The 27,936-nt window shown below is 37.6% G+C and overlaps 1 protein-coding gene across 2 annotated transcripts; it reads left to right on the forward strand.

The window, feature by feature from the left end:
- The first annotated feature begins 65 nt into the window (after positions 1 to 65).
- On the forward strand, positions 66 to 27,803 carry RhoGAP93B (MyTH4 and RhoGAP_KIAA1688 domain-containing protein RhoGAP93B). Of its 2 annotated transcripts, none has more exons than XM_069498833.1 (22): positions 66 to 201; positions 386 to 476; positions 782 to 874; positions 1,312 to 1,440; positions 2,765 to 2,907; positions 3,167 to 3,305; positions 3,814 to 3,925; positions 4,782 to 4,891; positions 5,079 to 5,177; positions 5,812 to 5,936; positions 11,221 to 11,373; positions 11,752 to 11,900; positions 12,582 to 12,698; positions 13,804 to 13,959; positions 14,192 to 14,475; positions 14,620 to 14,814; positions 15,012 to 15,217; positions 15,781 to 15,973; positions 16,507 to 16,638; positions 17,274 to 17,514; positions 18,230 to 18,384; positions 19,668 to 27,803. In XM_069498833.1, the coding sequence occupies exons 1-22, from the start codon at positions 188 to 190 to the stop codon at positions 19,890 to 19,892; spliced, it is 3,261 nt and encodes a 1,086-aa protein (XP_069354934.1). In that variant the 5' UTR covers positions 66 to 187; the 3' UTR covers positions 19,893 to 27,803. The 2 variants fall into 2 exon arrangements, with proteins under 2 accessions (XP_069354934.1, XP_034824667.1); XM_034968776.2 differs by having other exon boundaries at positions 3,182 to 3,305.
- The last annotated feature ends 133 nt before the right edge of the window (positions 27,804 to 27,936 follow it).

The raw sequence follows: 27,936 nt of genomic DNA on the forward strand, positions 1-27,936 counted from the left end.
CGCAAAAAGCTAGAAACCAGAGTCGTAAAATCAGTTTAAAAAAATGAAATAATCATTTATCTGTGGGACGAAGTAAAGTGTAAACACTCAACATGGATGATTTCTCATTTATCTCGTTCGGTTTTTAGTTAGAAATGGATTAAAATGCTTAAATGAAGTAGAAAAAAAATATATTTAATTTGTTAAAATGTCGTCCGAAAGGTAATTCTGAAAAGTTACTAGTGAACTATATAAAAGGCGACCTCAAATCGTTTCTGAAAATTGTTCGAAAGTTGTAAAATCAATAAAGTACACGGAAATCACTAATGTCACGCCCTGAATTAGTTTGCTACAGTGCGGTAGTATAACTGTGATTTACTCAATAAGTGGCGATGTTTTATTCCAGGGTGGAATGGGTGGAGATAATAGAACCGAAGACAAAGGAACATATGTATGCTAACCTAACAACTGGCGAATGTGTATGGGATCCTCCGGAGGTAATAATTCGGTTTTCATTTACTCGGTAAAACTGTACATAATCTTAGAAATTGTACGTTTTAGAAGCTCTAAATAGGCCTAGTTTTAGCCTAACTACATAGCTTAGTTTTAGCTTGTACAGTTTTTTCTCTAGAGTCCAATTATTATTTATTTTGTTTTAGGGAGTATAAGTTCACATTTCCTTTTCATTTACTTTATAAATCTACATAATATCAGAAATTACAGATTTTAGAGGCTTATACCTTAGTTTTAGCTTGGATAATTACTTATTAGAAATTCTTTAGAATCCATTTATTTGTTTCAGGGTGTAAAAGTAAAGCGCACCGATTCATCTCAATGGTGGGAGTTGTTTGACATCAACACACATAGGTTTTATTACTACAATGCATCTACTCAGGTATTTTATATTAATCCTATCAGGTTTGTGGAATCATAGAATCTGTTATGTTTCACTACTGTCATTTTGTTTGGTAAAGAAATATTGCTGTTTTTCAATGATGAATTGGTAACATAATACTCATACTACTTGCTAATGATTTTTGATATAATATATGTATTTCAAAATTATTATAAAATTCCTTGAAGCGTGAGTAAAACTACTAAACACTATCATAAAAATTATAAAATAGTATAAAGCAATGTGTCATTTCTCGTTCAAAGAGCTATATTTAAATATGGGCCTTTGAAAGTAGTTTCGATAACTTGGAACCTTGGAACGCACAACAGATGGAAACATTTCAGTGCGGAATCCAGCCCATAGCGAAGAAGAGGAACTTGGAACCTGCCAGTCCTGCAATTTTTGAAAATTATTTAAAATCATACTGTTATTTTCAGACCACTGTTTGGCACAGGCCTACAGATTGTGATATCATCCCATTGGCTAAGTTGCAGACTTTAAAACAAAACACAGATCCACAAAAAAGGCGAGAAACATCCACACAAACTAACCAAGCAGCACCACAGGTTAGTTATGAAAAATATGATTTTCATCAAGAAGTCAATCAGGCAGGTCACATAAACGGCACACTCCATTTGCTGTAGGTATAACTATTAGATATAATATTGCAATCAGATAATAATTTTATTATCAACCTTCTCAAGTTCTCAATTTACATCAGATTGACATGTTACATAAACTTCTATTTATAAAGAATCCAATATGTTAAGAATAAAAGCTAATGGACGGTCAGTGTTTGTAATGCAGTCACTTACCGGATCCGGGAACGCGCTCCGATGATGGGGGCCCCCAAGATGCGCTGGTAAGGTCCAGTTGATGATCTGGTCGAAGGTTGATGAAGTTCTCGTCTAAAGTTTCAGTTTTTTTGATGATAGCCGTTAGAGGCTTGTGTTTGGTGCGTGTTGTGTGCGCGGAGTGTTCGCGGTATGTGTCAACTTCGACTGACAGCTGTAGTGTTGCCGTTTTAGTTAGCGGCCACATAGGTAAACCCCGACCGATTGTAATAAAAATAAGTCTACAAATTTGGAAAAGACGCTGGTTTGTGCTATAATTATAAATACATCAAAAGTACGGAACACAATATATTAAGTGGTTAATGCCATTTTCATTATCATTAATATTTAGGTTACAGCACTTTGTCATTCCGCATTTAAAATGGTGTATGTGAAAATTTTGCAAACAAATTAATATTATTTTTCTTTAATTGATATTATTCATTCAATGTTGGCCACATAAAATATGACCATAAAATTGTGAAAAATAAAGAAAAATAACAGAAAAGCAGCATCACACATATTATAACTCCAAGGCATGAGGCAAGTCCGAATTTGTGGTAATGCTAAAGCGATATAGTTCTCGCGATACTGCAGATTAATTTGGTCTTGCCTATCTAGTGACGATTGCACATTAAAAAATTCATAGATCAAAATGTTAGTGGTCACAACCAACCATCCAAATATTAGGAATTATAACCAACAGTTTCATGTACCCTAGTAAGGCACAAAGGAAAGGTAAAAGTCAAATTAAGACCTGTATATTTGGTCACCCATCCAGTTATAGTACGCGGCAGAAAGTATGTACGTATGTACATCGGCCATTAGACATTTCGGCTTTGTAGAGCGTTGTCTCTATCACACATACCTATATGACGTTTTTTCGGTCTCAACGACAGAGACAATGCTCTACAAATCTGCTATCTTCTTCTAAAGGTCGATGTACATTATTTACTGCCGCGTACTGTACTGGATCAATGTTGCTTAGCTGGCAGAATTGATTTGCCCTCTCAACTGGGCTATACCACCATCGTTTAAAGTTTTTTTTTTCTTATAGGTGCCTTCTATGCTTGAGCCAATCAGTAGCAATGGTAATACTACCACAGCGAGTGTCAGTAAGCTTTCACCAAACAACACTAAGAATGTTACCATAACACAAACTAGTCCTGTTCGCACAAGGAGGGGTCATTATCATCACAGGTAAGTAATTATAATTATTACTTTTTAATATAAAACTAGCTGTTGCTCGCGACTTCGTCCGCGTCCCGTGGTATGATACCTAGGTGACGTTTTGTTGGTCTCAACGACCGCGACAGAGACAATGCTATACAAAACCGCTATCTCTTTCTAAAGGTCGATGTACATTATTTTCTGCCGCTTACTGTATTAGTATTCTTCAAAACCCGGCGGCTCGTTAGCAGTGTATAGAATTGGTTGGTTGCAAATTAACAGTATGTAGTGGTGTGAACTGCAGGAACAGCGGCGAGAGCCGGCGCGGCCGCCTCAGCGAGGACGGCACGACGGCGTTGTGTCGCCACACGGACTCGGGCCGCTCCTCCGACAGCAGCATTAGCAGCGCGCAGCAGCGACGAAAGCAAGTGAGTAATTTCCGACCGAAGGTCGATTTCTGGCCGGAGTCGAAGCCAATTTTTTTCAAGTTTTTTTATGCCTATGGCTAACATATAAGATAGCCATTGACTGCAATTTCACCTGGTGGTAAGTGATGATGCAGTCTGAGATGAAAGCGGGCTAACCTAGAAGGGGTATGGCAGTGGGGAAGATGCGGCGGTTACGCATTCATCCGATCCGAGTCCATGAAAATACGTTCCTTTTTGTTTTGTATGGGAGCTTATGACATATGTCGTAGATAATCGATGGTATTCTCATGGATGACGGGCAGAACTCGGATGATGGAACTGTAGTGCGTAATCGCTCTTAGGGGATGAATTTTCAAAAATCATTTCTTAGCGGATATTGGCTACATTATAATAACTATCTTGCCAAAGAAGCCTGATCCGTCCAGTAGTTTGAGCTGTGCGTTGATAGATCAGTCGGTCACCTTTTCCTTTTATATATTTAGATACTTAATAACAATAAAATCATTAGGAGTTGAGCGCAGCGGCGTGCGGTGCGGGCGTGGTTACGCCGCAGCTGCGCAAACGCGGCGCCGCGCAGCCCCCGCCGCCCCACGAGCCCGACAAGTGGTCCCCACACTCTGGTACTGGTAGTTACATAATTTACTGATCAAAGAATGTCTTTATTCAAAGCGTAATTATAAGTTGGTCTGTCTTGCAGCACAGAATACTGTAATATGTACAGAAGGATCTCTCCACAAGGAGATTCTTGTTGCGACGAAATGAAATGCCATTCAGCTCGCACAATAGCCCACAGCGGTCGACTATCGTGTATCTGTTATCTCTCTTTCTCAAATTTCATCAGTACCCTTATTATAATTAATGCGAATGTGTGTTTGTTTGTTGGTTTGTTGGTTTTTCATTCAATCACGTCGCAACGGTGCAACGGATTGACGTGATTTTTTGCATGGATATAGATAAAGACCTGGAGAGTGACATAGTATACTTTTTATCCCGGAAAATTAAAGAGTTCCCACGGGAATTTCATAAAGCTAATTCCAAGCGGACTAAGTCGCGGGCATCAGCCAGTAAGAGATAAATGTTACGCGAGAACCGTAAAACTGTGCTGGCGTAGTGTATATTTCTTGGATCATGTGACCAAGTGAGTCTGTCAAAGTTGAAACAAATAATTGGTTAGAATAAGGCGTTACTTTGCGAAAGTATACAAAGAATACAAAGAACTAAAAGCTTAATTCGCTATAATCCGCCAAAATAGACAAATCAAGTAATCAAATCAAATTTGCGCAATGTTGTGTGTTGGTAGCCTATTTCTTGCTTTTCCTGCTTCTTTAACAGTGGGAGATCGTGCGGTGCATATCGCGTGCTGCACGTTGCACCATGCATTTGTCTAATTTGGGGAATTTTAGCAAATTATGCTTGTAGTTCCTTGTGACTTAGATATTTTGTATTTCATTTCGTTACAGTCTTATCTGATTGCAGGTCTGAACCGCAGCGGTAGTTTCATATCGCCTCGGAAGGATGCCTCGGACGATTCCATGCACGAAAAGTATTTCAAGTCTGTCGAAAGTACGCCGTTAACGAGACGTAAGGTATAATACTTGATTGAATGATTGTTTCAATGAGTAAAGTATATTGGAAGTAAGAGCCTTATTGTAATGATAAATGCGTTATTATAATATGAGTGCCAGAGACGATGCTCTATGAAGCTGGAGCTGCCGATTATCTCTTTCTAAACTTCGATCTTTCCTGTCTGAACTTGAATTATTTGTTTGACAGTTAAAACAGCAGTCGGCCGGAGGTTCGTCTTGCGATTCTGCATCGCCTCAAAGCCCGAGCAGTCCTTTGCAAAAGCCGCAACCTACGCCTTTTTTACAGGTTGGTTCAGTTCAAGGTATCACACATACAATATCCATCGCAATTCAGCGTGGCAATGCTGCTAGCTTGATGGGTACCTTTGGCCCAGGGGCAACCAAGGGTGGATTTTTTGACGACGTTGTTACCGAATAATAATTTATATTTAATTTTAGTTTTATTTTTAAGAATTTTTGACATTGTTGTTTGTAATACAATATACGAATGCAGTTTGTTTAGGGATAGCGTCCATCAGGTGAACTAGGTCAGGCCGCATTGCAACGCAAAAATCCGCCGGCTATACATTTTATATGAAACTGCGTCGACAAGGGGCGCGGTGGGACGGGTGTGGACGCAGTACGCTTAAATGCTCTCGCCGCACCGTTGTGTCTCCACTTGTCACGCCTTGTTGGACGCCTTAATTACACAATTGGGATCTACACTGCCAATTTATCCCGACAGGTGGGCATAAGCGAAACGGCTATATCATCTGTGGAACCGGCTATACTGAGCTGTCAAACACCATAATTTAAAAAAATTGTTATGTAAACATATGAAACCTCCTTAGTCTAAGTAAGAATTGGCCGGACCTCTTGTGGTGCCCTCTGAGATTTGCCTGTGGATCCCCATTATGCTGTAACCATCCATTTGCACGTAGGCGAGTGCGGCGCGGCCTTCCCTGGTGTCATCGATATCGCTGGCGGCGGAGGGAGCGCGCGCTCTGCACTCGCTGGAGCGACCACATCACCTCTCCCGGCACGCCCGAGAGAGATTCTCAGACAGGTTAGTCCATAAATCATCTTCTTTATCAGCCTTTACTTATTCAATGTTGAAAGAAAAAAACATGTTGTATTTAAGGGTTCATTATTCCTGCACTTCCTCCGTCCTCAATAAAATGTGTCATGTGTAGCACAACCCGAAACATAGCATAGGAGGAGGCTTATGTTGGACATAAGCCTCCTCATGTGCACACCATTCTTCCTGGTGTTGGGCGAGTCTCTTCCAAGTTGTTCCCGCAAGCTTGGCGATCTCATCGAACCAATACCTGGGGGACTTTTTGTTTTTAGGACGTCCGCGTAGGATAGATTTCTGAAGGTATCCGAGTTGGATTCAGCGTTCCCTTTCTCTATTTGGCTGTGTTTATCTAAGGTCATTACTTGCCCAAGTAAACATACTCGTCTACCGTTTCAATCTACTGGCCTTGGCATTTCCTTCCAAGGCTAGCAGATAAACTATCTAAATTTTTTTTTTTTTTTCCTACCATAAAGCACCATTATAAAATGGCAGCTTTATTACTACTACCATCTAGCCTATGGGCTAATAAGTAATATTATTCTAGCTTAAACTTCTACTTATGATTAATTTTTAAATCTAATTTACAGTCCAATAACTGTCCTTAGTTTATTCTAACACGTACTTACAGTTCACTATGTTCTTGTGACCTAGAAAAATAAAGTAGCACAAGCACTATTACACAAACGCTGCACTTATGTACTTTTTAACACTAATTCGAACGGCTTGGTTCTTTTGAGCCTCCTTTTGATATCCATGTTATCTAGAAGCTTCACAGCCTCCAAATTAACATGATGGCGAAGTCGATGTTGGTGAGCTTCTGCGTACTTTTGGATGATTTTGTTTACGAACTCTATCTTAAGGTCCCTGTGGAGATCGTGATTTCTTACATACCAGGGTGCATTTGTTATTTCCCTGAGTACTTTGTTCTGGAATCTCTGTATTACTTGAACATTGGTCGGTTTAGTACACCCCCAGAGTTGTATACCATACGTCCATACAGGCATCAGAACTTGCTTGTATAGCATAAGTTTATTATGTAATGAGAGCGTGGAATGCCTTCCAAGCAGCCAATACATTTTTTTGTAGCGTAATTCTAACTCCTCACGTTTCTTTTTAACATGAGCTTTCCACCGAAGCTTTGCGTCAAGCGTCATACCCAAGTACTTCGCTGTATTTACGTAGGGAATAAGTTGCCGATTTAGATAAATTGGGTGATATTTTGGTAACTTATTGGTAAAATCTATATGCATAGATTTCGACTCGTTTAGCTTAATTCGCCACTTTATAGTCCAATCGTTGACTTTATTTATGGCAGCTTGAACTTTTTCTACTGCTTCTTCGTGACTTTCTCCAGTTGCTATTATGGCAGTATCATCAGCGAATGTTGCAATAGTGTTATTTTCTAGTGCTGGAATATCACAGGTGTATAATAAGTACAGGACCGGACCTAAGACACTTCCTTGTGGTACCCCAGCTTTAATTTCCTTGAGTTCAGAATACGCATCTTCTTGACGAACTCTAAACCATCTATTTGAGATGTATGATTCAAGAATATCTGCAAATGACTTTGGTAGCATATTTCTGAGTTTATAGATAAGCCCTTCGTGCCACACTTTATCGAAAGCTTGCGCTACGTCTAAAAAGACTGTAGAACACACTTTCTTATTTTCTAATGATTTCTCTATTATGTCAGTAATTCTGTGGACTTGATCTATCGTTGAGTGTTTTTCACGGAATCCAAATTGGTGATCTGGTATTAATTTTCTCTCCTCTAGTATAGGTTTTATTCTTTTGAGTAACAGTTTTTCAAATAATTTTGAAATAACTGGTAATAAAGAGATTGGTCTGTATGATGTTGTTTCATGGGGTGGTTTCCCCGGTTTAGCGATCATAATAACTTCAGCAACTTTCCATAACTCAGGTACATGTCTTAGTCTAAATGATGCATTTATGAGATTGGTAAGTTTCACTAAAGCTTTCCGAGGTAGGTTTTTTAAAATTTCTCCGGTAATGAGATCATATCCTGGAGATTTTTTTTTGCTTAAATTGTACTTTATTTCTTCAGATACTTCCTTTGGTGTCACAAGTCTGATATTTTGCAGGTCATCTTGTCTTTCTTCATTCTCACTGAAATCAATTGTATGGCCCTCATTTGGTTGGAATATATCTTCCAGATGCTGAGCGAATCTATTAGCTTTTTGAATGTTATTGATAGCCCATTTTCCATTTGATTCTTTAATAGGTGGTATATGTGTGATAGGTCTTTTTAGATTACCTGTTACTTTCCAAAGAGAATAGTCAGTTTCTCGGTCATTGGTCAAGCTTCGTAGGTAATCATTTAACTTAGTGTCATTATGACTTTTGATTGCTTTCTTGATTGTTTTCGCGAGTTTGTTAAGTATTCTTTTGTCTTGTGGCGATCTCGAGGCATGCCATTTTTTTCTCTGCTTTCTCTTTGTTCTAATGAGCTGTATAATTTCCTTAGGATAGGTGGTACCCTTACTCCTTTTTTTTATCGATGGCGTATTATTCCAGGCTGATTTTTGTATGTCTGTTATAAATTTAGCTACTTCCATATTGAGCTGGTCTTGGCATTTTAAGGGGACCTTTAGGTTTATAGTACTGTCTAACTCTATTTTAAAGCTTTCCCAGTCTGTATTGTTATTCACTAGAGTTATCTTGGTTTCTTTGAATGCAATGTTATGTTTATTCAATATTAACAATATTGGTGAATGGTCCGAATTCATGTCATATTTTCCTTCAATATTTAGGTACCTTGGTGAGATGTTCTTAGTTATAAAGAAGTCTATCAGACCTGGGGTTTTTTGAGGATCAGTAGGCCAATAGGTCGGCATACCTGTACTGATCGCGTCGCATCCCAAGTCTTTGATCGCACTCAGCAATTCTTTACCTTTTGTTGTTGTTAGTCTGGAGCCCCAGAAAATATTTTTGGCGTTAAAATCTCCACCAATTATAAATCTGTGTCCATATTGTCTCAAGAAACGCACGTATTCATATTTTTTTAGAGAATGCCTTGGTGGGCAGTATATGGCTACAATTGTAATTGGGTATCGTTCTGTTTTAATATTTACTGCCACTGCTTGGATTTCAGACTCTTCGTATTTACTTTCTTCGTAGTGACAAATACTCTCTTTTATTATAACAGCACTACCTCCTCTGGCTGAATTATTAGGATGTAGGGCGTGATATACTTTATATCCATTAAATTTGATGTAGGATTCTTTTGTGAAATGTGTTTCGGAGATCAAACATATGTCGATATTTTCAGTATCTAGGACTACTTGTAGCTCATGTTGATGTTGGAATAGTCCATTAGAATTCCATGCCAATAGTTTTAGTTCTTTTTCCATTATTTGGTTTCAAAAGGGGCTTTGTTAGTGCCATTTTCAAGTTTTCGCAGGCGATCATCGAATGATGACATAAATTTCAAGATCTCGTCTAGTTTATTTAAGGTAGGATCGCTCGTGTTATTACTGTTGGACATTTTGTTTGAGGCTACTTGTGCATATGTTACCTTTTTACTAGGATTTTCTTTGTTAATTTCGGGAAGTCGCACATTTTTAGCAACTGGAGTTTGTTTTGTAATACCACTTGTTGCTTGAGTGTTTTGAGAAGATGGTTTTTTGTATTTCCTGTTCCTGATGGATTGCATTTCCTTGGCTACTATGCAGCCTCTATAGTTAGCTGGATGAGCTTCCCCACAGTGTACACATTTAGGTTTCTGCTCAGCTGGTTTTTTGCATTCAACACTTAGATGTTTTCCAGTGCATTTGACACATCTTGGCTCTCTGGAGCAATACTTCTGGGTGTGCCCATACGTTTGACATTTTTTACACTGTGGTATGAGCTTCGATGATCTCAGTGGATGTATTTCCACTTTGCATCCAAGAATCGAGGTGATTCCATAAATTTTGTCGATGTCTTCCCCATTCGTAAAACTTAGCAGGAACATGTTTAGTGGTTCCTTGTTTTTCCACCTTAGCTTATTGACGGCATTTTCAACCTTAAACCCTTTATTCTGAAGGTCTTCGATTATTCTTTCTGGCTTACAGGTAAAATGCAGCTTTTTGGCCATGACTTTAATGGGCCTATCTTGCTTGTTTTCAAAAGAATGCCACAGGAATTTCCCTGCAGTCAATGTTTTAGTGATTGACCGATATGTATCTTCATTGTTAGCATTTATTTTAACATTGTTGCCATTTAACATTTTAATTCGAAAAGAATCTCCAGAAGGACCTTCTGTTAATAAGTCATAGAATGACTGATAATTTGTTACGTCATCTACTATTATTGGCGGGGGTGGTGGAATTTTCTTCTTCCTTTCCTTACTAAGACTGGTCGAGGAATCATCATGCTGATTGGTGGATGTGGACTGCTCGGGGGAGGTGTTCAATTTTCTTTTCTTCCTGCTTTTAGCTCTAATCCATTCTGTCTCTCTGGCTAATTCTTCTTCATCCGTTTGATATTCCGCTGGTTGCGGTGAAGTTTCCTTGGTGGTATTATTCTGGCTAGTATCCATTGTATTTTCTTTCGACAGAAATTTTATTTTATTTTTTAGCTCCAATATTTGCTTCTCCATAGATGTAATTATGAGCTGAAGCTTCTCGTTTTCCGCCTTTTTCTCAGAGAATGCTTTAAAAAGCATATGCTCTGTTTCGGTGATTAATTTTATTTCTGAACCCATAGTTGCAGTATAATAGTAGTATAGCTGCGATTTATTATTTTACAATTTATTCTGACACGACAAAACGCAAAACTAGGTCATTATGTCGAACGCGGTCGACCATCGGCGGCCGAGACGCGGCGTCAGCAGATTACGCTGCGATGCGCGTATTGCGATTAAGACACGGTTGTTTTCGACGAAAACCAAACACGGACTGATCTATATAAACTATCTATATGAAGGGCAAATACAGACCTCTACTTTGCCGCCCGCTTAAGCGGAACGCTAAGCGGTGAACAAAATATGGGCGAGCACCATATTGGAGATGGCCATGAACAAGAGCGATGCTAGTGGCAGCAGCGGCGCAACACACTTCATGAATTTTATTACTTGCAGGACGTCAAAACATACAATAGGCTTGTTATCCACATAGTTTGTTACGTAGCACAATTGAATAAAGCTGTTGCAAAAGGTTTAAAATTTGGAGAATAATTTTTTATATTGTTGCCTATTAAATACTACTTGGCCTGGGCCCTGGTTTAACATGCTGAAGTTAGTAAAATCCTTCAAAAACTCTTGTTAATTTAGGCATCTAGATAAAGAGCGGTTAGCGGAGTTGGAACGAATGGAGCGGTATCCGGAGAAACAGGCCGTGTACAGCGTAGACAAGCCTTTCCGTCAAACGAGTCTCGACCTGCGACATAATGCCTCCAGCTGGCATCCTCCCAGAGAATTTACTAGGTAAGCTGACAAAACACAGTTGACAAGGCCAAGAAATTTAACAAAACACTTGACAGGGAGATTCTGTAACTTTAGTTGACATTAAGTCCTGGGTGCAAGGCCTGTTACTTTCGCTCGCGATCTTCATACTACTCATGATTTGATAGCGGCGGTTGAACATTGCAAGATGTCAGTTCTTGATCGATTTGCTTGCTAGAATAACCACCTACCTCTAATATTCTAAAGCTATGTCCTTTGCGCCACTTTGGTTGCCTCTAAATTGTACTTGTATATTTTTGTTTTGCTTTGTATGTGTTTTTCTGTACTAATTTTGTGGTGTGCAATAAAAGTATATTCATTCATTCATTCTAACCCTTAAGAGATGATGATGTTTTGCAGACGCCAGCAAGCCGAGCCGGAGCGGTACACATCGAGCAAGACATCGGTGTCGTCCGGCAGCAGCAGCAAACACCGCACACCGCCGCACGAGCCGCCACACAACTTCATGCGGCTCTCCTCCGCCAACGAACAAGACAACGTCGCCGCTGGTGAGTGCTGGTGAATTAGTGAGTTGTGTTGACGACAGGAGCTGAACAATGAACGTCGAGCAAGACATCGGTGTTGTCCCACAGCAGCACAACTTCATGCGGTTTTCATCGGCTAACGATTAGACAACGCGGTCGCCGCTTGTTTACTACTTGTAAATCAAATACCTAGGCTTCTCCATCTAGTTGGGAAATCAGTAGCGTGCTTAACTCCCGTATCTAGGGATTAATTAAACCTATGTAATTATTATTTAATTTTTTATGTTTTATTCATAGGTATACGCTTGACCACAATCACACCTGATGGAAAGTGATGATGTGGCCTAAGATGGAACGCGTTTAACTAGAAGATTGTAATTGGTAGGAAACACATATTGTGGAAGAGTATTCCAAACCTTAGCCATACGTATGAGGAATGATGACGTAAAACGTTATACCAATAACACTACCACTGTAGTCTTCAGCGATATAAAGCTGTGCGTTCGTGATTGTTGCGAAGTTGAAACAAAGCGACTAGGGTGGAGGTGATCGAGCAGTTTTTGTATTGTTAGATTTTGTGTTAAACAAGTCACAGAGATCTTCGGCATGCTGCTGACCTGGCTTCTATGTTTCATCTATAAGGAATAAAAATATAAAACTGTAAATTATGCTCCTATTATATTGAGTTTTTATTTGCTTAACCAGTAAACTACAAGCTGAAATGCGTCAACCTGGAACCAGCTCTAACAGAGCCCAATGTACAGAAGCACAATCAACGCCTTGAAAGAACCACGGCTCCGCGAGATCGTACGAAATCGCGACGTAAGTAATTCATCCTCGTCATCCAGTAATTCATCCATACAATATGTATTGCCATCGATTGGTCGATTATTTCACCTTTTTACATAAACTCTAAATCAAACCCAATCTCTAAAACAAGCCTCTTGTGACCTACTCCATAAGCCTTTTGCGTTTTCAGATTTTTTGCGTTTGATTCAGCTTGCAGAATGTGTTTCAAACGAATGGTTGTAAGCTTATTTCGTGGTTTAACGACATATTTTAATGTAGATACCACGATTAATTTGGGGTTTGTTATTTGTCGATATTTCAACCCAATTGCACTCGTCGTGGCTACGTAAAAAATGTGTTTCAAGCGATTCAAGTAATCGGTGAACTCCGTTAGTCAGTCAAAGGAATCATTTGCGGTGAAGAAAGTGCACTGAAACATAGACGCCGCACCAATATCTTAGTGTCATTTCCGAGAGTTTTTAGGTGCTGTTTTTACGACAATTGTTGTGATGGCCGTCATTTCACAGGGTTTTTGGGGTGCAGATTACAAAAACGATGTCTTTTTCAAATCCAAGATAGCTGACGCATTTTTTAGTACCTCAAAAGGAAAAACGGAACCCTTATAAGATTACTTTGTTGTCTGTCTGTCGGTCTGTCAAGAAACCTACAGGGCACTTCCCGTTGACCTAGAATCATGAAATTTGGCAGGTAGGTAGATCTTATAGCTGACATTTGGAGAAAAATCTGAAAAACATGAATTTGTGGTAAAATTTTTTTTGTGTGGTGTACACAAAAAAAATTAAATTGCGGTCATGAACTAATAATTAGTATTTTCAATTTACTAAGTAAGATAGCTATATCAAGTGGGGTATGATGTGAAAGGTCTTCACCTGTGCATTCTAAAACAGATTTTTATTTATTTAGTTTTTGAATTATCCTGCAAAATGTCGAAAAAATACGACTATAGTACGGAACTCACATTGCGCGAGCCTGACTCGCACTTGGCCGGTTTTTAATTCCGAGGGTTTCCGGAGTGCTGATTATGAAAAGACGTTGTCAAATTCAAGATGACTTGCATTAAAAAAAAACAGAAGTTTCACTTCTTTCCCGCGTACACCTATGTTTTTAAAATTACCAGGGCATAAAAGACCCGTGGAAGATGAACCACTGCAGGACGGCGAGGAAGAGGACGAGGACGGAGGCGGCTCTCCGCTCTACTGCAACTGGGATCTGCGCGGCATGCAGCATCTGCTGCCCTTGCAGGACTACATCATCCAGCAGGCCAAGTTGTCCAGTGAGTATATTGGTCAGGACAATATAGACATGTAGAAGACGAGCAACTGCAGTTTTATTGCTATACCACCAATCTAAAAACTAACTTTGGTCCTACATCGCATTCTTTTTCAAAAAGATCACTTTTAAAAGTCCCATTTATTTAGGCGATAACTCATAAACTTACTTTTGCAGGAGACCGCTTTTTAGAAAACGAATGACAGTGTAGTAATGTAATTTAAAATTTCTATTAGGTCGGGGGCGATACGCCGGTGGATCTGATTCGGATGGCGAATCCGGCACATCGCGGTCGCGTTCCGGTTCCGAATCCCGTTCGTTGTCCGGCCACGAACCGGACAATGAATCGTCGGACGGTGGCGCCCGGACACCGGACGATGACGACGGCTCCGGCGTGTATTTGCCGCATACATACGCGCACAGGCCGCAGGACGTGGAATATATGAACCATGGAGTTTCCTATTATAATACGTTTGTCGGGTTCGACCGTGATCGACAGCCTTCTCCGGGTATACACAGGGTGAGTTGACCCTCTGTTACAATACTTATTTTTTTTAACTTTCAATCTGTGAAATACGCTCTATAGATCTCACCCAAACTTACAGTCTGGCATGCCAATTTGAGCATGATTGAGTATCTATATTAATAGTCATGTTTGGTGCAGACGTCTTCGCTGGGCGGCGGGCCGGGCGCGACGGGCGAAGCTCCGGGCGCGCGCGTGGACTCGCTGTATAGCCCCGTGCGAGCGCACGCGCCCTCTGCACACGCGCACCCGCACTCGCACCCGCCGCCAGAACAGGACATCGAGATCTTCGCCAAGGACCACCTCAACTTCAACAAGGGCATCTTTAGGAGAAAAGTGAGTTTATATTGCATAAACATCATTCACCTCGGCAGCGAATTTCTAACATTTTACGGAGCATATTATATTAATAGACATTTGAACTACATGCGCTCGCACCCGCGGCCGCCGCTGTTATATGAAAAACGATTTCTAAATACGGGGTTAAAATTGCATTTTCTTGTGAGAAGTTTTGACAAGTGTCGTCTTAACAGGCATCTGTGAGAGACATGCTCTCGTGGACGTCGTCCTCCATCAGCGCGCCGATGGTAGGCGCGGACTGGGACAAGGCGCACAAGAAGGCGGCCATCGACCTGTTCCGCCTCGTGCAGATCTACATGGGCGACCGCAAGGCGCGGCCCGGGATGACGCTCAACTCGGTCGCGCAGGACATCCTGCATGCCACCTTCACCAATGAGAAGTGAGTCACTGTTTAGGTCACTATACCCTTAGGGCGTTTGTGCATTCATCCGTATTCGGTTCGTATCCGTGAATTTTCGAAGTGCCGTCTTGCAAATACGTACTCATTCGATTCGTATTTTTACGGAATCACACACATACACACACACATACACACACACACACACACACACACACACACACACACACACACACACACACACACACACACACTCACTCACTCACTCACGCACGACCTCAGCCTATCCAGTTCAGCTGGCTACATGGTTAGTGCGCCTGGTATGATGCGTTGTATTGAGTCTACCTTCCGTTACTTTTCTACTTTATGGAACAAGGGATTTGTAAATATTTGCTAATAAACGATTGGCTGCGTATCCGTTGAGTTCGCGCACGAATTCTACACCGCGTATTTGCACTTGTTTACATTTTACAAGAGACCTTTGTCCAGCCGTGGACATCTGTTGGTTGACGACGACGATCTCATTTGACTCATCGTAAATTAAGGATTTTCCTACTAACACGAACGATTTCACTACGAATACTAATGAGTTTCAAATTTTACAGACTACGAGACGAACTGTATGTTCAACTATGTAGACAAACAACGGAAAATCCTTTGCGAGATTCCCTTCTCCGAGGATGGGAGTTATTAGCAGTGTGCCTTGCCTTCGTCCCTCCGTCGCCCGCCTTCCAGCCCGCGCTGACCAATTACGTGAATCGACATCGAGACCCTGCCTTTGCTGATAGCTTCCCCGAGGTATATAATATAAAGACATCAATAAGTAAGTAATATACAAATAGCACAAAATTAGGGTAGGTACACCAGGATTGATTTAATCTTTCTAAAGTCTCTTATATTTTTGAGTTTTGGGTCTAGTCTCTAGTAAGATGACTCGATCCTATCCTGAAGATAAATGAAAAAAAAAACCCTTAACTCGAGAGCATAATATCGACTGCCAACTGGTACTATCTCAATTTTAACAGGCTGACGGAAAAAAAAAACTTGTTTCTTTCATCTAAATAGTGATTGTATAGTTGTATACATCTACCAGTGTAGGTGAAGCCTCACTAGTAATATGCGTTAACTCGAACGACATAGTGTACAGTGAAAAAGGACATGTAACCAAATTATGTAGTTCTATTATTTCTGCTTTTGTTGATAATAATAACAGTTATTTGTGATAATAATAGCAGATAAAAAAAAAAAATTGTGATAAATCAGTATTTATTTCATTTATAGTTAATATGGATAAAACTCGGTTACTAAATGTCTTAAATTATTCTGTTCAGGTTGGAAAATGGCCGATTCACGTCCAAGTATCGCATTATGCGAGCGTAGCATGTAAACGACTGGAAAGAATAGGATTCGGTGGAAAAAAGCCGCCCCGTAAACCTAGTACTGAAGATATTGACCAAGCTAGAGTAAGTGACAACTTCTCATTCTCATTACAGCGGCGGAAAGTAATGTACATCGTCCTTAAGAATGACATTTCGGCTTTGTAGAGCGTTGTCTCTCTCACTCATACCTATATGACGTTTTGTCGGTCTCGATGACAGGGACAACACTACAAATCTGCTATCTCCTAAATGTCGATGTACATTACTTTCAGCCGCGTACTGTATCTTGGTTTTTAGAGATTGTATTGTCACAGTATAAGGATACTATCCTTACTCTGTGGTATTGTGCTGTATAGTTTTTTTGGGAGCTTCTTGTGACTCTTCCCGGCGCGGCAGCTGCCATAGGTACGAACACCCAACAAGCAGTGGCGTGCACTGGGTTTGAAGCCAGGGTAGGCATTAGTTAGGTAGGAACCTGTTTACTGGCAGGTCATAATGAAAAATATGCATTGAGCTATTACAACTGGGGTAAGCAGTGCATTTATGCCTCAATGACCTGCACGCCACTGCCAACAAGTGTTGGCTTAGTGGCCGCCAGAAAATTGATTTTATCATATATTCGTAGAAATACATGTCTCACGTTGGATTATAATTAATGGAAATGAAATACAGGGTTCCTTGCTACTTGATTAGTAAGCTATTAAACACTTGTTGCACAGATCCAAATATTCCGTCAGTCGATGTTCGGCAACACACTATCAGAGGTCATGGCGCTCCAGCGCGAACGCTTCCCGGCGCGGCAGCTGCCCTGGGTGCAGACCGCGCTTTCACAACAAGTGTTGGCACTCAACGGCCGAGAAACCGAGGGCATCTTCCGCGTTTCAGCCGACGTGGACGAAGTCAACGCGCTCAAGGCCAAGATCGACAACTGGGAACTACCCGACGCTTCCATGTTAACAGGTATGATTACAGATAGTTTCGATTATAGCCTGACCGGAAATATAAAAAACTTCCAATATGCTAAAAGTTATCAGCCGAAATAGAAAAATCGGTTCATTAAATCGGCCATAAATCATAAACGGTAAGTTTTACAACAAAGTTTACAGGAAACAAAAGATGCGAAATTTTATTTTCTACAATAATGGTCTGAATAACTTTGCCCTAAAGCGGATAGTTTCCGAGATATCGGCCAAAAACTTTCCTTCAAGATTGCGATCGGAGCTCCACCTGCATCTGTCAGCATTTTGTGATTTTATGGTCAGTAAGTGAAGTGACCCTTAACCTAAAAAAAATAAATTAAAATTGGATCGGAAAAGTGCGTGGTTAAATGCTCTATTTACTGGCTTATACAGCGTTTGTTGTTTGTTAGGAATTTTAAATCTAAAGTGCCAAAGTCATCTGATGAAACATAGACGTAAGACTTACTTTATACTTTTTTACGTATTGTAAAACTTCATTCATATTGAAAATGACATTCTCAGCACTATTTAATGCTCTCGCCTTCGACTCGGGTATCAAATGGCGACGCCAAAAGAGAAGTTAAATTCGTAAGCTTGTAGGCCTAGCGACACAGACTATGTAGATAAGTTTACGCAACTTTTCGAGAATTTTCTAAAAGTGGCGTCCCGTTACCAGATTGCATAAAATATTTTGATTTGATATGTTCGTTCATCAGACGCTCATGCACCCGCTAGCCTGCTCAAGCTGTGGTATCGCGAGCTGTACGAGCCGCTGATCCCGGACGCGCTGTACGGCGCGTGCGTGGCGGCCGGCTGCGACTTCGCCGCGTGCACGCGCGCGCTGCAGCGGCTGCCGGCGCTGAACCGACTAGTGAGTGCTTCATCTTCGCTTTGCTAATCTGTTGTGTATAGTGCGATGTATAGTGCGTAACGCACAGCCCCCGCACTAATCCGGTGTGAGATAGCGCGGATGACGTGTGGGTGTGCGGGGCGTCCCCCCGCCTCATAACCCAATTGCTATCTCGACGTACTATACCTGCGCAGAAATCTTATTTTTCAATGGCGCGAAAATATCTCAGCCAGTCATAGCGCGCGTCCGTCCGCTATTGGTTGTTGCACCATGTTTTTACGCGCGAATTATGAGCGAGATAGCACCAGTCTCTCTCCGCCTGTTCTTGTATTTAAAATCTTAACGTCAAGCAATAATGTGGCTAATTCCGTTGTACACAAAACTAAATTAAAATGACACGACTAAATCTATTGCTATCCCTTTCATAATGTTGCTTGCGGAGAAGGATAGCGCCAGATTTAGACCTTTTTATTTAGTTTAGTTTACAAGAGAATCGGTCCCATTGTCTGTATTTTATTTTATTGGTGTACATTTGGTTTTAGTCAGCGTTAGGTTGCGCTTTTCTGCGCAAACGAATTTTACTGAAGCGATTTGGAAAAGTGGGGTAGTACGTGCATAATAGATATACGAATGAAACGTCGCTGCGCGTGCACATTTCTATTATGTGAAAATTAACAAAACTCAGCAGAAACTATTAAACTTTTTACTAAAAACATTTCATTACTAAAAGATTGGAATCGAATAAATGAATGCTCTTTAACCAACACACGCTACAACGGATTTTGATTACTTTTATAACTGAAAAAAAACATCTTAAAAAATCAAAATCTGCAATTCGAAAAAAGCGCTACATAATTTGCGTGAACAGCGCAGTTACTTGCCTACTGGTTTTTCGATGTCTTTGAGGCATCCCAATCCATGAAATCCACATTCCACTTGTCTGCGATTATTTTAAGGATATTCGTGGTAGTAGAACGATTCTAACTTCTTCTAGCATCAGTTTTCCCCTCCAATTATAATATGGGCAGCTTCAAGTCAAGAGTGAATAGGCATCTTCTAGGCAAGCGCGCTCCACCTTAGGCTGCATGATGATGCCACCAGGTCTGATTGCAGCCAAGCACGAGTCTACAAATTAAAAAAAAGTCCCGAAAAGCCTTTCCCAGTGGGCGTCTATGTTGTATAGACAGTTTCTAGACCCAACGGTTTTAACAGTATGTTGGTCAGTCGATCCATTTTTACTTTACATTTGTATAATATGAGTAGAATATTGTATTGATTTTGTAGACGTTTTATTTTATTTCCAGGTACTTACATATTTAATAAGTTTTCTACAACAATTCAGTGCACCAGAAGTGGTAAGTCAAACCAAAATGGATTCCGCTAATCTAGCAATGGTTTTCGCCCCCAACTGCCTCCGCTGTACCTCGCAAGACCCTCGGGTCATACTCGAGAACGCGCGCAAAGAAATGACCTTCATGAAAACTCTCATCACCAACCTTGATACATCTCACGTGCATGATCTGCTGTGACCGTTGAATCTCAATTATTGTAATAACAATTTCTAGCGAATGTTTATTAGATTACCTAACTAATTCTCTCGATTATAGCAATCTAATGCCTTTAGTGCAAATAGAGTTTGAGGCGATGACCCTTTTCCTTGATATCATTATTATAACTTTCTATGTATACTATTACTATATTACCAACGCGTGCGCAATTTGCGAATTTTGATAACGCACGACGTATTTCGACGTAGTCTGGTTTACAATCAATTTATACTATGATTGGGGTATATTTGACATTCTTGTATATTTTTTGTATTTTTGTACGCTATATACTTAAATAATTTTATTTGGTTGTATCCAAAGATATTTAATGAGATGTGATTTTAAAATAAATTTAGACTTTAGCTTTACAAAAGTGTATGTGCAATGTGTTCCGTGCTGAGTTGATATGGAAACGATTGCGTGTTTGTTATTATTAGTTACTATTATTTGCGTGTAATAAGTGCGGATTATTAAGTTAAGGTTATATTTTTATAAGTTCTCTTTTAAGTAAACAACATATTATTACGTGCATTTCATTGCGTCTAGATGCGTGCAGTCAAACAAAACACAATGAGATGAATTTAAAACTATAAGAATTGTAGCTTTATCAAGAAACACATCACAAAACATAGATGCCTAATGAATTATTGCATTGAAAGCTTTAGGAATATTTAGGAGTTTTCTTTCTTCATTGGACCGAAGCTGTTGTTTATTAAAACGTTATTATTGGGGCCGATTCTCTTGTACACAATCTCTAAACTAAACTAAATTAACAGGTCTAAATCCAGTGCTATCCTTTTCCGCAAGCAACATTATGAAAGGGATAGCAATAGATTTAGACGTGCCATTTTAGTTTAGTTTAGAGATTGTGTACAACGGAATTAGCCACAATGTCTATTTTAGGCAATTATTTAAAATTGTTACTATCAACCCAGTTCTATCTAAAATAAATCGTGATTAATGAAGGCATCACTTTACTTAGTTTTAATAATTGGTACTCGTAATCGGGACCGACGACCTCCGTAGCGAGACGAAGATCGAGAAGGCGACTAGAATTAAGGGGTGACGGAGCGGTAGCCCATTAAAAAAATCAGTCGATCAGTTAAAAGCTAATAACTTACGGCAGGACATTTCTTTTTATTAAATGACCAAAGGCATTAAACTTGAAAATTTCATTAAAATTGAACCTTATCAGCTTGCATTAAGGAACAAATTTGAAAAACTAATAACTTTACTTGTAATAATTATCTATATTAATATTATGAAGAGGTAAAGATTGTAAGTTGTATGGGGTAATCTCTGGAACCACTGAACCGATTTTGAAAATTCTGTCGCCGCCGGTAGAAAGATACATTATTCCTAAATAACATAGGTTGTATGTATTTTATTTTCAAATAAATTGTAATAACACGATAACCCCTGTACGAAAATCCCCTAACCCGTGCGAAGCCGGGGTAGGTCGCTAGTTGTGGCTGTCTCTACACTTCCTATTAATTAAGTTTTCTTCATGTCTGTAGGTCATTTTGTATATCGCGTTTCCATACTTTCGCAAACTTCTTAGATCTACTTACTAACTATCGTTTAGTTATTTATTTTGTTTGATTAGCTAAAAATTACACTTTATAATGTAGGGAAAAATAAAAAAGTATATCGCGTAAAATTTAACTCTTCACGCGCCATTTTAACTTTTTGTGTCCATGTCAAAAGTACGATTTTAGTCCTTATTATAAAGGTGAACCGTACTTTTGACACGACAGTGGACCCATAGAGTTAAAAATGCCGCGTGAGGAATCATTTTATACGAACTATATTTAAGAGGCTAAAATTGACACAAAGAACATCGCCGTGGGATTACCTGAATGTTTTAGGAAGCGTCTAGAAATGTGACCTATGCAAAACTTAGTAATTTAATTGGTTAGTTTTTATACAAAATTAGTTTTGTAAGACTTTATTATAAAAGTTACCTTTAAAATAGGTATTTCGTTATTATTAAGTAATAAATAAAACTGTTTATAAATCAATGCTTACAAACTATATTTATTATTGTGCTAAATATTACCCGCAGCTTCGCCCCCACGTGGCTCAAGGAAAGAATAATAGGCTACTTGACACTTTTTTTAAGTTGGTCTTAAATGGTTAATATTTGTCCTATTATATCAAAAAAATTAACACTATATTTTTTTGCGCCCAAAAAACCGTAAAACTTTAATTTAAAAATATATTTTTCTTAGCCACGTGAAAACACTGTCGGCCATGTTTGGCCGATAGATTATCTGTGTTCTGACGTCATGCATTTGTAAACAACAGCATAACCTCCCAAAGTTTAATAAACATGACTTCTATACTAGTTTACATGAAAAATATAGTAATTATCGTTATTGTATCATCTGAGAATGTAAAAAACGCATCGATAAAGACCACAGGAAAGTTGTGGATTAGAGTGCCCAGTGAAATAAATATACGTAACACGCAAAGACTTGCTTAAAGGGATCCTATCCTATATGACTAACGACTTCAACCCAAATTTATTTTTGCAAAGATCACTTTGTTGTAAGTCTTACTTAATAACTTATTCAATTTATAAAGAGAAAACGATATTTTTTTACGTTTACTATGAGTTTTTAGAAATATATAAAAACTAGCTTATGCTCGTGACTTCGCCCGCGTGGACTTCATAAATTTCAAACCTCCATTTAACCCACTCAGGGGTGGAATTTCAAAAAATCCTTTCCTAGTGGATACCTTCTCTTTACCTACAAAGAACACACGCACAAAATTTCATGTATCTAGAACCAGCTGTTTAGATGTTTAGGCTGTGCGTTGATGTATAAGTTAGTCAGGACTCTAAATTTTATATATATGGATACTACGTTAGTCCCCGCGTGACATAGGGATGACATTTCTTTGTTTACATATTAATGACGTCACATCATGGCTGACAGCGTTTTCTGCGTTTCAAATAAAAGTAAAAACTGTATTTTTTTAAATTGGATTTATATATCCATCCTGCGTTTTTAATAATTGTTATTGATATATTTCGTTGTCTTAAGGAAAATACTATAATAAATAATCATTTATTGGACGGAATTAGATATGAGTCAAGTAGCCTATTATTGAGGGTTTGTTACAACAATTTTTGATGTACCTAATAGTTGGTTTGTAATGGTTGGTTAATGGGAACAGTTTATTTGTCTGCGTTTAAACATGCTTTACGGCTCTAGGCTCTAGTGTAACTATAATCATGCAAAAAATTACATCAATCCGTAGTTCCGTTTCGCATTTATAATATTATGGTTAGGTTTATTCCGTAAATGCATCAACTTAATTTTACCAGAACATCTCTACACAATGTCCGATACAAAACTATAGTGCATACCTATACTTGTTAGATACCAAACCATCGCACTTACATCCGCGATTATTTACATAGGTACGCTGCAGAAAATAATGTACATCAACCTTTAGAATGAGATTTCGGTTTTGTAGAGCGTTGTTTCTGTCACTCATACCTATGTGACGTTTTGTCAGTCTTAACGACAGAGGCGATGCTCTACAAAACCGCTACCTCTTTCTAAAGGTCGATGTACATTATTTTCTGCCGCGTAGGTACTGTATATTAGTGTTGAGTTTACTGGACGTCTAAAAAGTTGAATATTTTCTTTTCTTTATACTTATAGAGCATTATCCAAGAGCTATTAAACAACTTATATATTGTAAGTCGTAATTAAAATAAAATTAATGGCAACACTTATTGCCATTGCCATCTTGACAAAGTCTTGACAAGTATTTATAATCGCTGTTGTTTTAAATGAGGGTTTATATTAAAAGCAGAATAAATGAAAAAGGTTTTATATCTGATTTTTAATAGAAGAATAAAAACTTTTGATTTTTAATAGATTATTGGAATGTCATCTGAACATAGAGATAGCATATGCATCTGAATAAGATAAAACCTTACAGGATAAAATATGGTAAAAATTGGGTTAAAAGGAATTTAAATACCTACAAATTAAATAACAACTTCAAGACTTGTATTTCAGTTGTATTCGCAGTTTTGTTCCAGTTTCTAGTTTATCGTTAGTTAATCACAAGCTTCCTCTCTGATTATCTCGTGTGTTTTGGCTCTATCAAAATATGAGAGCCTTGCTCCGGATTGGTTGCATATTGCCTTTCTAGAAGAAAGAGGTAGTTACCAACTATCCGTAACTAATAGGGATCTTGGTTCCATTGTCAAATCGGAACTGTTTACGTGCATAACAACTAAACTATAATCACAGACTAGTACATCATGCTAAATACTGAAAAAGATCTTTTATAGACAATGCTAATGCACATGGCATGTAAAGGACCATTGTTTAGTAGGTAAGTATCTTAGCTGTGCTCGTTTGCTACTCTTTGTGCGCATGCGCGTGATTCGTACATTTGCAGTTGCAAATGTCACTTGTCAGAGTCTCTGACTCACGAGTTGGGCACACAACTCTTAAGTGTTTTTACTTGATAATATTAATGCAACAATCTTGCATATACTACCAACCAAAGAGTATGTAACCACTACGTTACTTTCATAATCTCAAAATATAAAAATATTAATATCTTTTTTTTGGTGGATCCTGAAATGAAAAATCTTGGTGATTATGTTTAAGTAATGGACCCCCTGTGGTATTAATATTTTTTCCTACATAGACGCATTCAAGGTAAAATTTTGTTTGAAGCTCGCCTTTGTTCTTTGTGTTATCTTTAATAAACAACAGCTTTTGTCATTGGTCTCTATTTGAAATACAACTATTTAGCATTTATCTCTTATCAAAAGCCCATATCGTAAAAAACACCGAAATAATGTTGGCATTTTACTTTGAAAGTACCAAAGTTATTAATCCATTCAGCAGATATTATGTAATTCATTAAAAAAACTTTCGATACATAGTATATTTGATCTTAAACATATTGTGCTATCAAAAATATTAGGTTAATGTTAAATTATTACAATAAAACATAAATAATTGCGGCTGTATTTCATTACTTTAGGCGGCTATTAAATAGTTGAAAGGCAGCTTAAAGTTAATAGTTTATATCTAATGTGAGATCAGAATATTTATGTCATTAACTTGAAATTAATTATTTTGACACGAACATAAAATAAATACGCTCGCGTAATTTACAAGTGCATTTGTTATCAATATTTTCACTGTTGGCAGCTAAATTCTACTATTTTAGACAGGTAAAAATTAAGATGTCTCATGTTTATAATAGACATTTAGACGCCACCTTAAGAGGGATAAATAAAAATATGTAATTAGTATTTGTCTACTATACAGTATATTGTTAACAAAATTAATGATGGGAGTAATATTAGAAGCAGACCAAACTTTTAATTAAAACACATATGACACTATAATAATTATGATAAAATAAAACACAATATTATATAACTGCTGTCAATGTTAACTATTATGTCACAATGATATAATTCGACTATTGTTACAGCGATAACGCACTGCACTTCCGTCATCCGAGTTCTATCCGTCATCCGTGAGAATACCGTCTGCGCGATTGCGGTACCTAGTATGCCTACAATGCATTGTTGCAACAAGAATCGCACAAATTCAGCCAATCACAATAATTGAGATTGTAATAATGTTTTACGAAATCGCCATACAGCGATTATCAGCGACTTAACGTCATAAGCTACCATACAAAACAAAAAGGAACGTATTTTCACGAACTCGGATAGGATGAGTGCGTAACCGCCTTTAATGTCACAAAAATGCATTTATTTCAATGAATCTTATTAAGTATAGGTTTCATTTTTAATTTTACCTCTATAGAATAAGGTGAAGTTTCGATTGGCTTGGCTTTGTAATGGTGCCTCAAAAGTTCTATATAGAATAAATATCGAAGTACATAAGCAAAATATACCCGTAATATAATATACAGTTATTTATTTTTATTGCCTGAAAGTGTGATAATTTTCTAAAATATTTCACAAATAGGTTATTATTAAGTATATTCGAAACTTAAACTATAAAGACCATTATTTAAAATGCAAAATACTTATAGTAACTCAAAATAATATATGAACGAAGTAGAATAAATGATTATGAAATGAACATAGTCCTACCTAAAACAATACCTACAGCTTGAAATACTCGTACTAAGTAAATTAAATCGTATAACGTATAAATTCTTTAAATTTTTTTTTTGACTAAACGGATTTAAAATAAGCTAATATTTATCAGAACAACAAGTTCGTAATGATATAAGGGCACACATATTAAATAAGTATCGTTTTTGATTTCCAAAGTTGAATATCTATTACCACGGCTGTTTAAATACGAAATGTACCTACACATTATTATTCTACGTTTAAAAAATAACAATTTGTAGTTTGTAGAAAGCTCTTTGGAAATAAAGTAGGAGATCAGACCTTAAAAAGTAGCGCAGGAACATAATATGATATTTTACATATGATATTTACATATGATTTTTTTTAAAACTTCATTTATCCCTGAAGCAGTAAATAATCTAAATGTTTTTTTTTTACTACTACAATATTTTTTGAGAGTTATATTTTTTGTATAGTATATGTATTTTCAGTTAATTTATTTTATGACTATGATATTTATTTCTGTTTCATTACATTCCAATCAAGTTGTAATAATAATATAAGTATTTAATTTGTTATTCTATTTGACAGTTTTTAAATAAATAAAAAAAAAAAAAAAAAATTGTAGACTTGCTCTACAATGTTCCTAAATATTAATGTGTAGTAATTACATCATATTTATAAATTCTCAATTTCAAATCCTTAATAAAGCTTGCGGCTAAGGTACAAATTACAATGTTATTTATATTAAGCTCCATTGGAACCTGCAAGTACTTATTTATTATTATTTACCACCATTGAGTCACACAGAATATTTCTTAATTGATCGCTACATCTGTCATTAGGTTTAACTACACTGGATTAATTTAATTTTGGATTTTTTTACAGAATCGAAGTACAACAGATTCTTGAGGCGTTTTTATTATTTTGTAATTGATCATGTTCTTGGAAATTACCATCACGTACTGATTTTTAAGTGTAAACATTCACCATAAATAATTCACCATAAATTCACCATAATGCATAAAGTTGCCTAAGACAACAATACCGTAGTCGTAGTCGATTTTAAAACCTTACCTATTTAAAAACTTAAGGAACAAACTTTTGGTATGGTTAAAGCGCTCTCAGTCAAAGTTGTTATTCTTCGCTATTAAAGTGCGCTTTCTGAAAATGCTCATTGCTCATGTTATGCGTTGTCCATTAGCTTTCTCTCGAGGCTCGTATATATAACCTTTGGGTTATGGAGTTAATACATTGGTACTCCAAAAACATAATCGCTAAGATAATAATATACAATTTCAACATAAAAATAATAATACTAAGCAAATGAGACCTTTTATTATGAATTAACTATTATTAAGAAATAATGTTAGAAAACGCTCTCTTATGTACTAGATTATTGTGATTGCTATTACGAGGAGCACAATTATTTTATTGTTTGTAAGTTTTTATTTACTTAGTTATCAAAATGGACGTTGTATTGCGATTACTATATTTTTGGTAGCGAGATTGAGATATATCATAGTATTATAATAAAATATATTGTATACTAAAGCGCTTGTAATATCACAATATGTAAAGTTGTATAGTGCTTACAAATAAACGCGAAAAGAGTTTCAACACCTAGAAATCCTGTGTATATAATATGCCTCCATTTATTTGTTAATCTGGACAATATATAGAATGCCTATGATGTTCATTAATGAAGGTTATCACAAAATGGACTGTAAATGTGAACTTTCAAAAGAAATAAAATTAATTATCCATTGGATAATGGCGAATACCATAAATTGTTTTATTTGTTTGCGTTTTGTCTAATTTTACAAATATTAAGTATCCCTTATCGGAATCATGTTGAAAGTATAGAATTTGTTATGGCAAGTCCACAACATAAGCGTTAATTTAGGCAATTATAATAAAAGA

This window comes from Maniola hyperantus, chromosome 5 (assembly GCF_902806685.2).
Source record: "Maniola hyperantus chromosome 5, iAphHyp1.2, whole genome shotgun sequence".
In the NCBI taxonomy this organism is placed as follows: domain Eukaryota; kingdom Metazoa; phylum Arthropoda; class Insecta; order Lepidoptera; family Nymphalidae; genus Maniola; species Maniola hyperantus.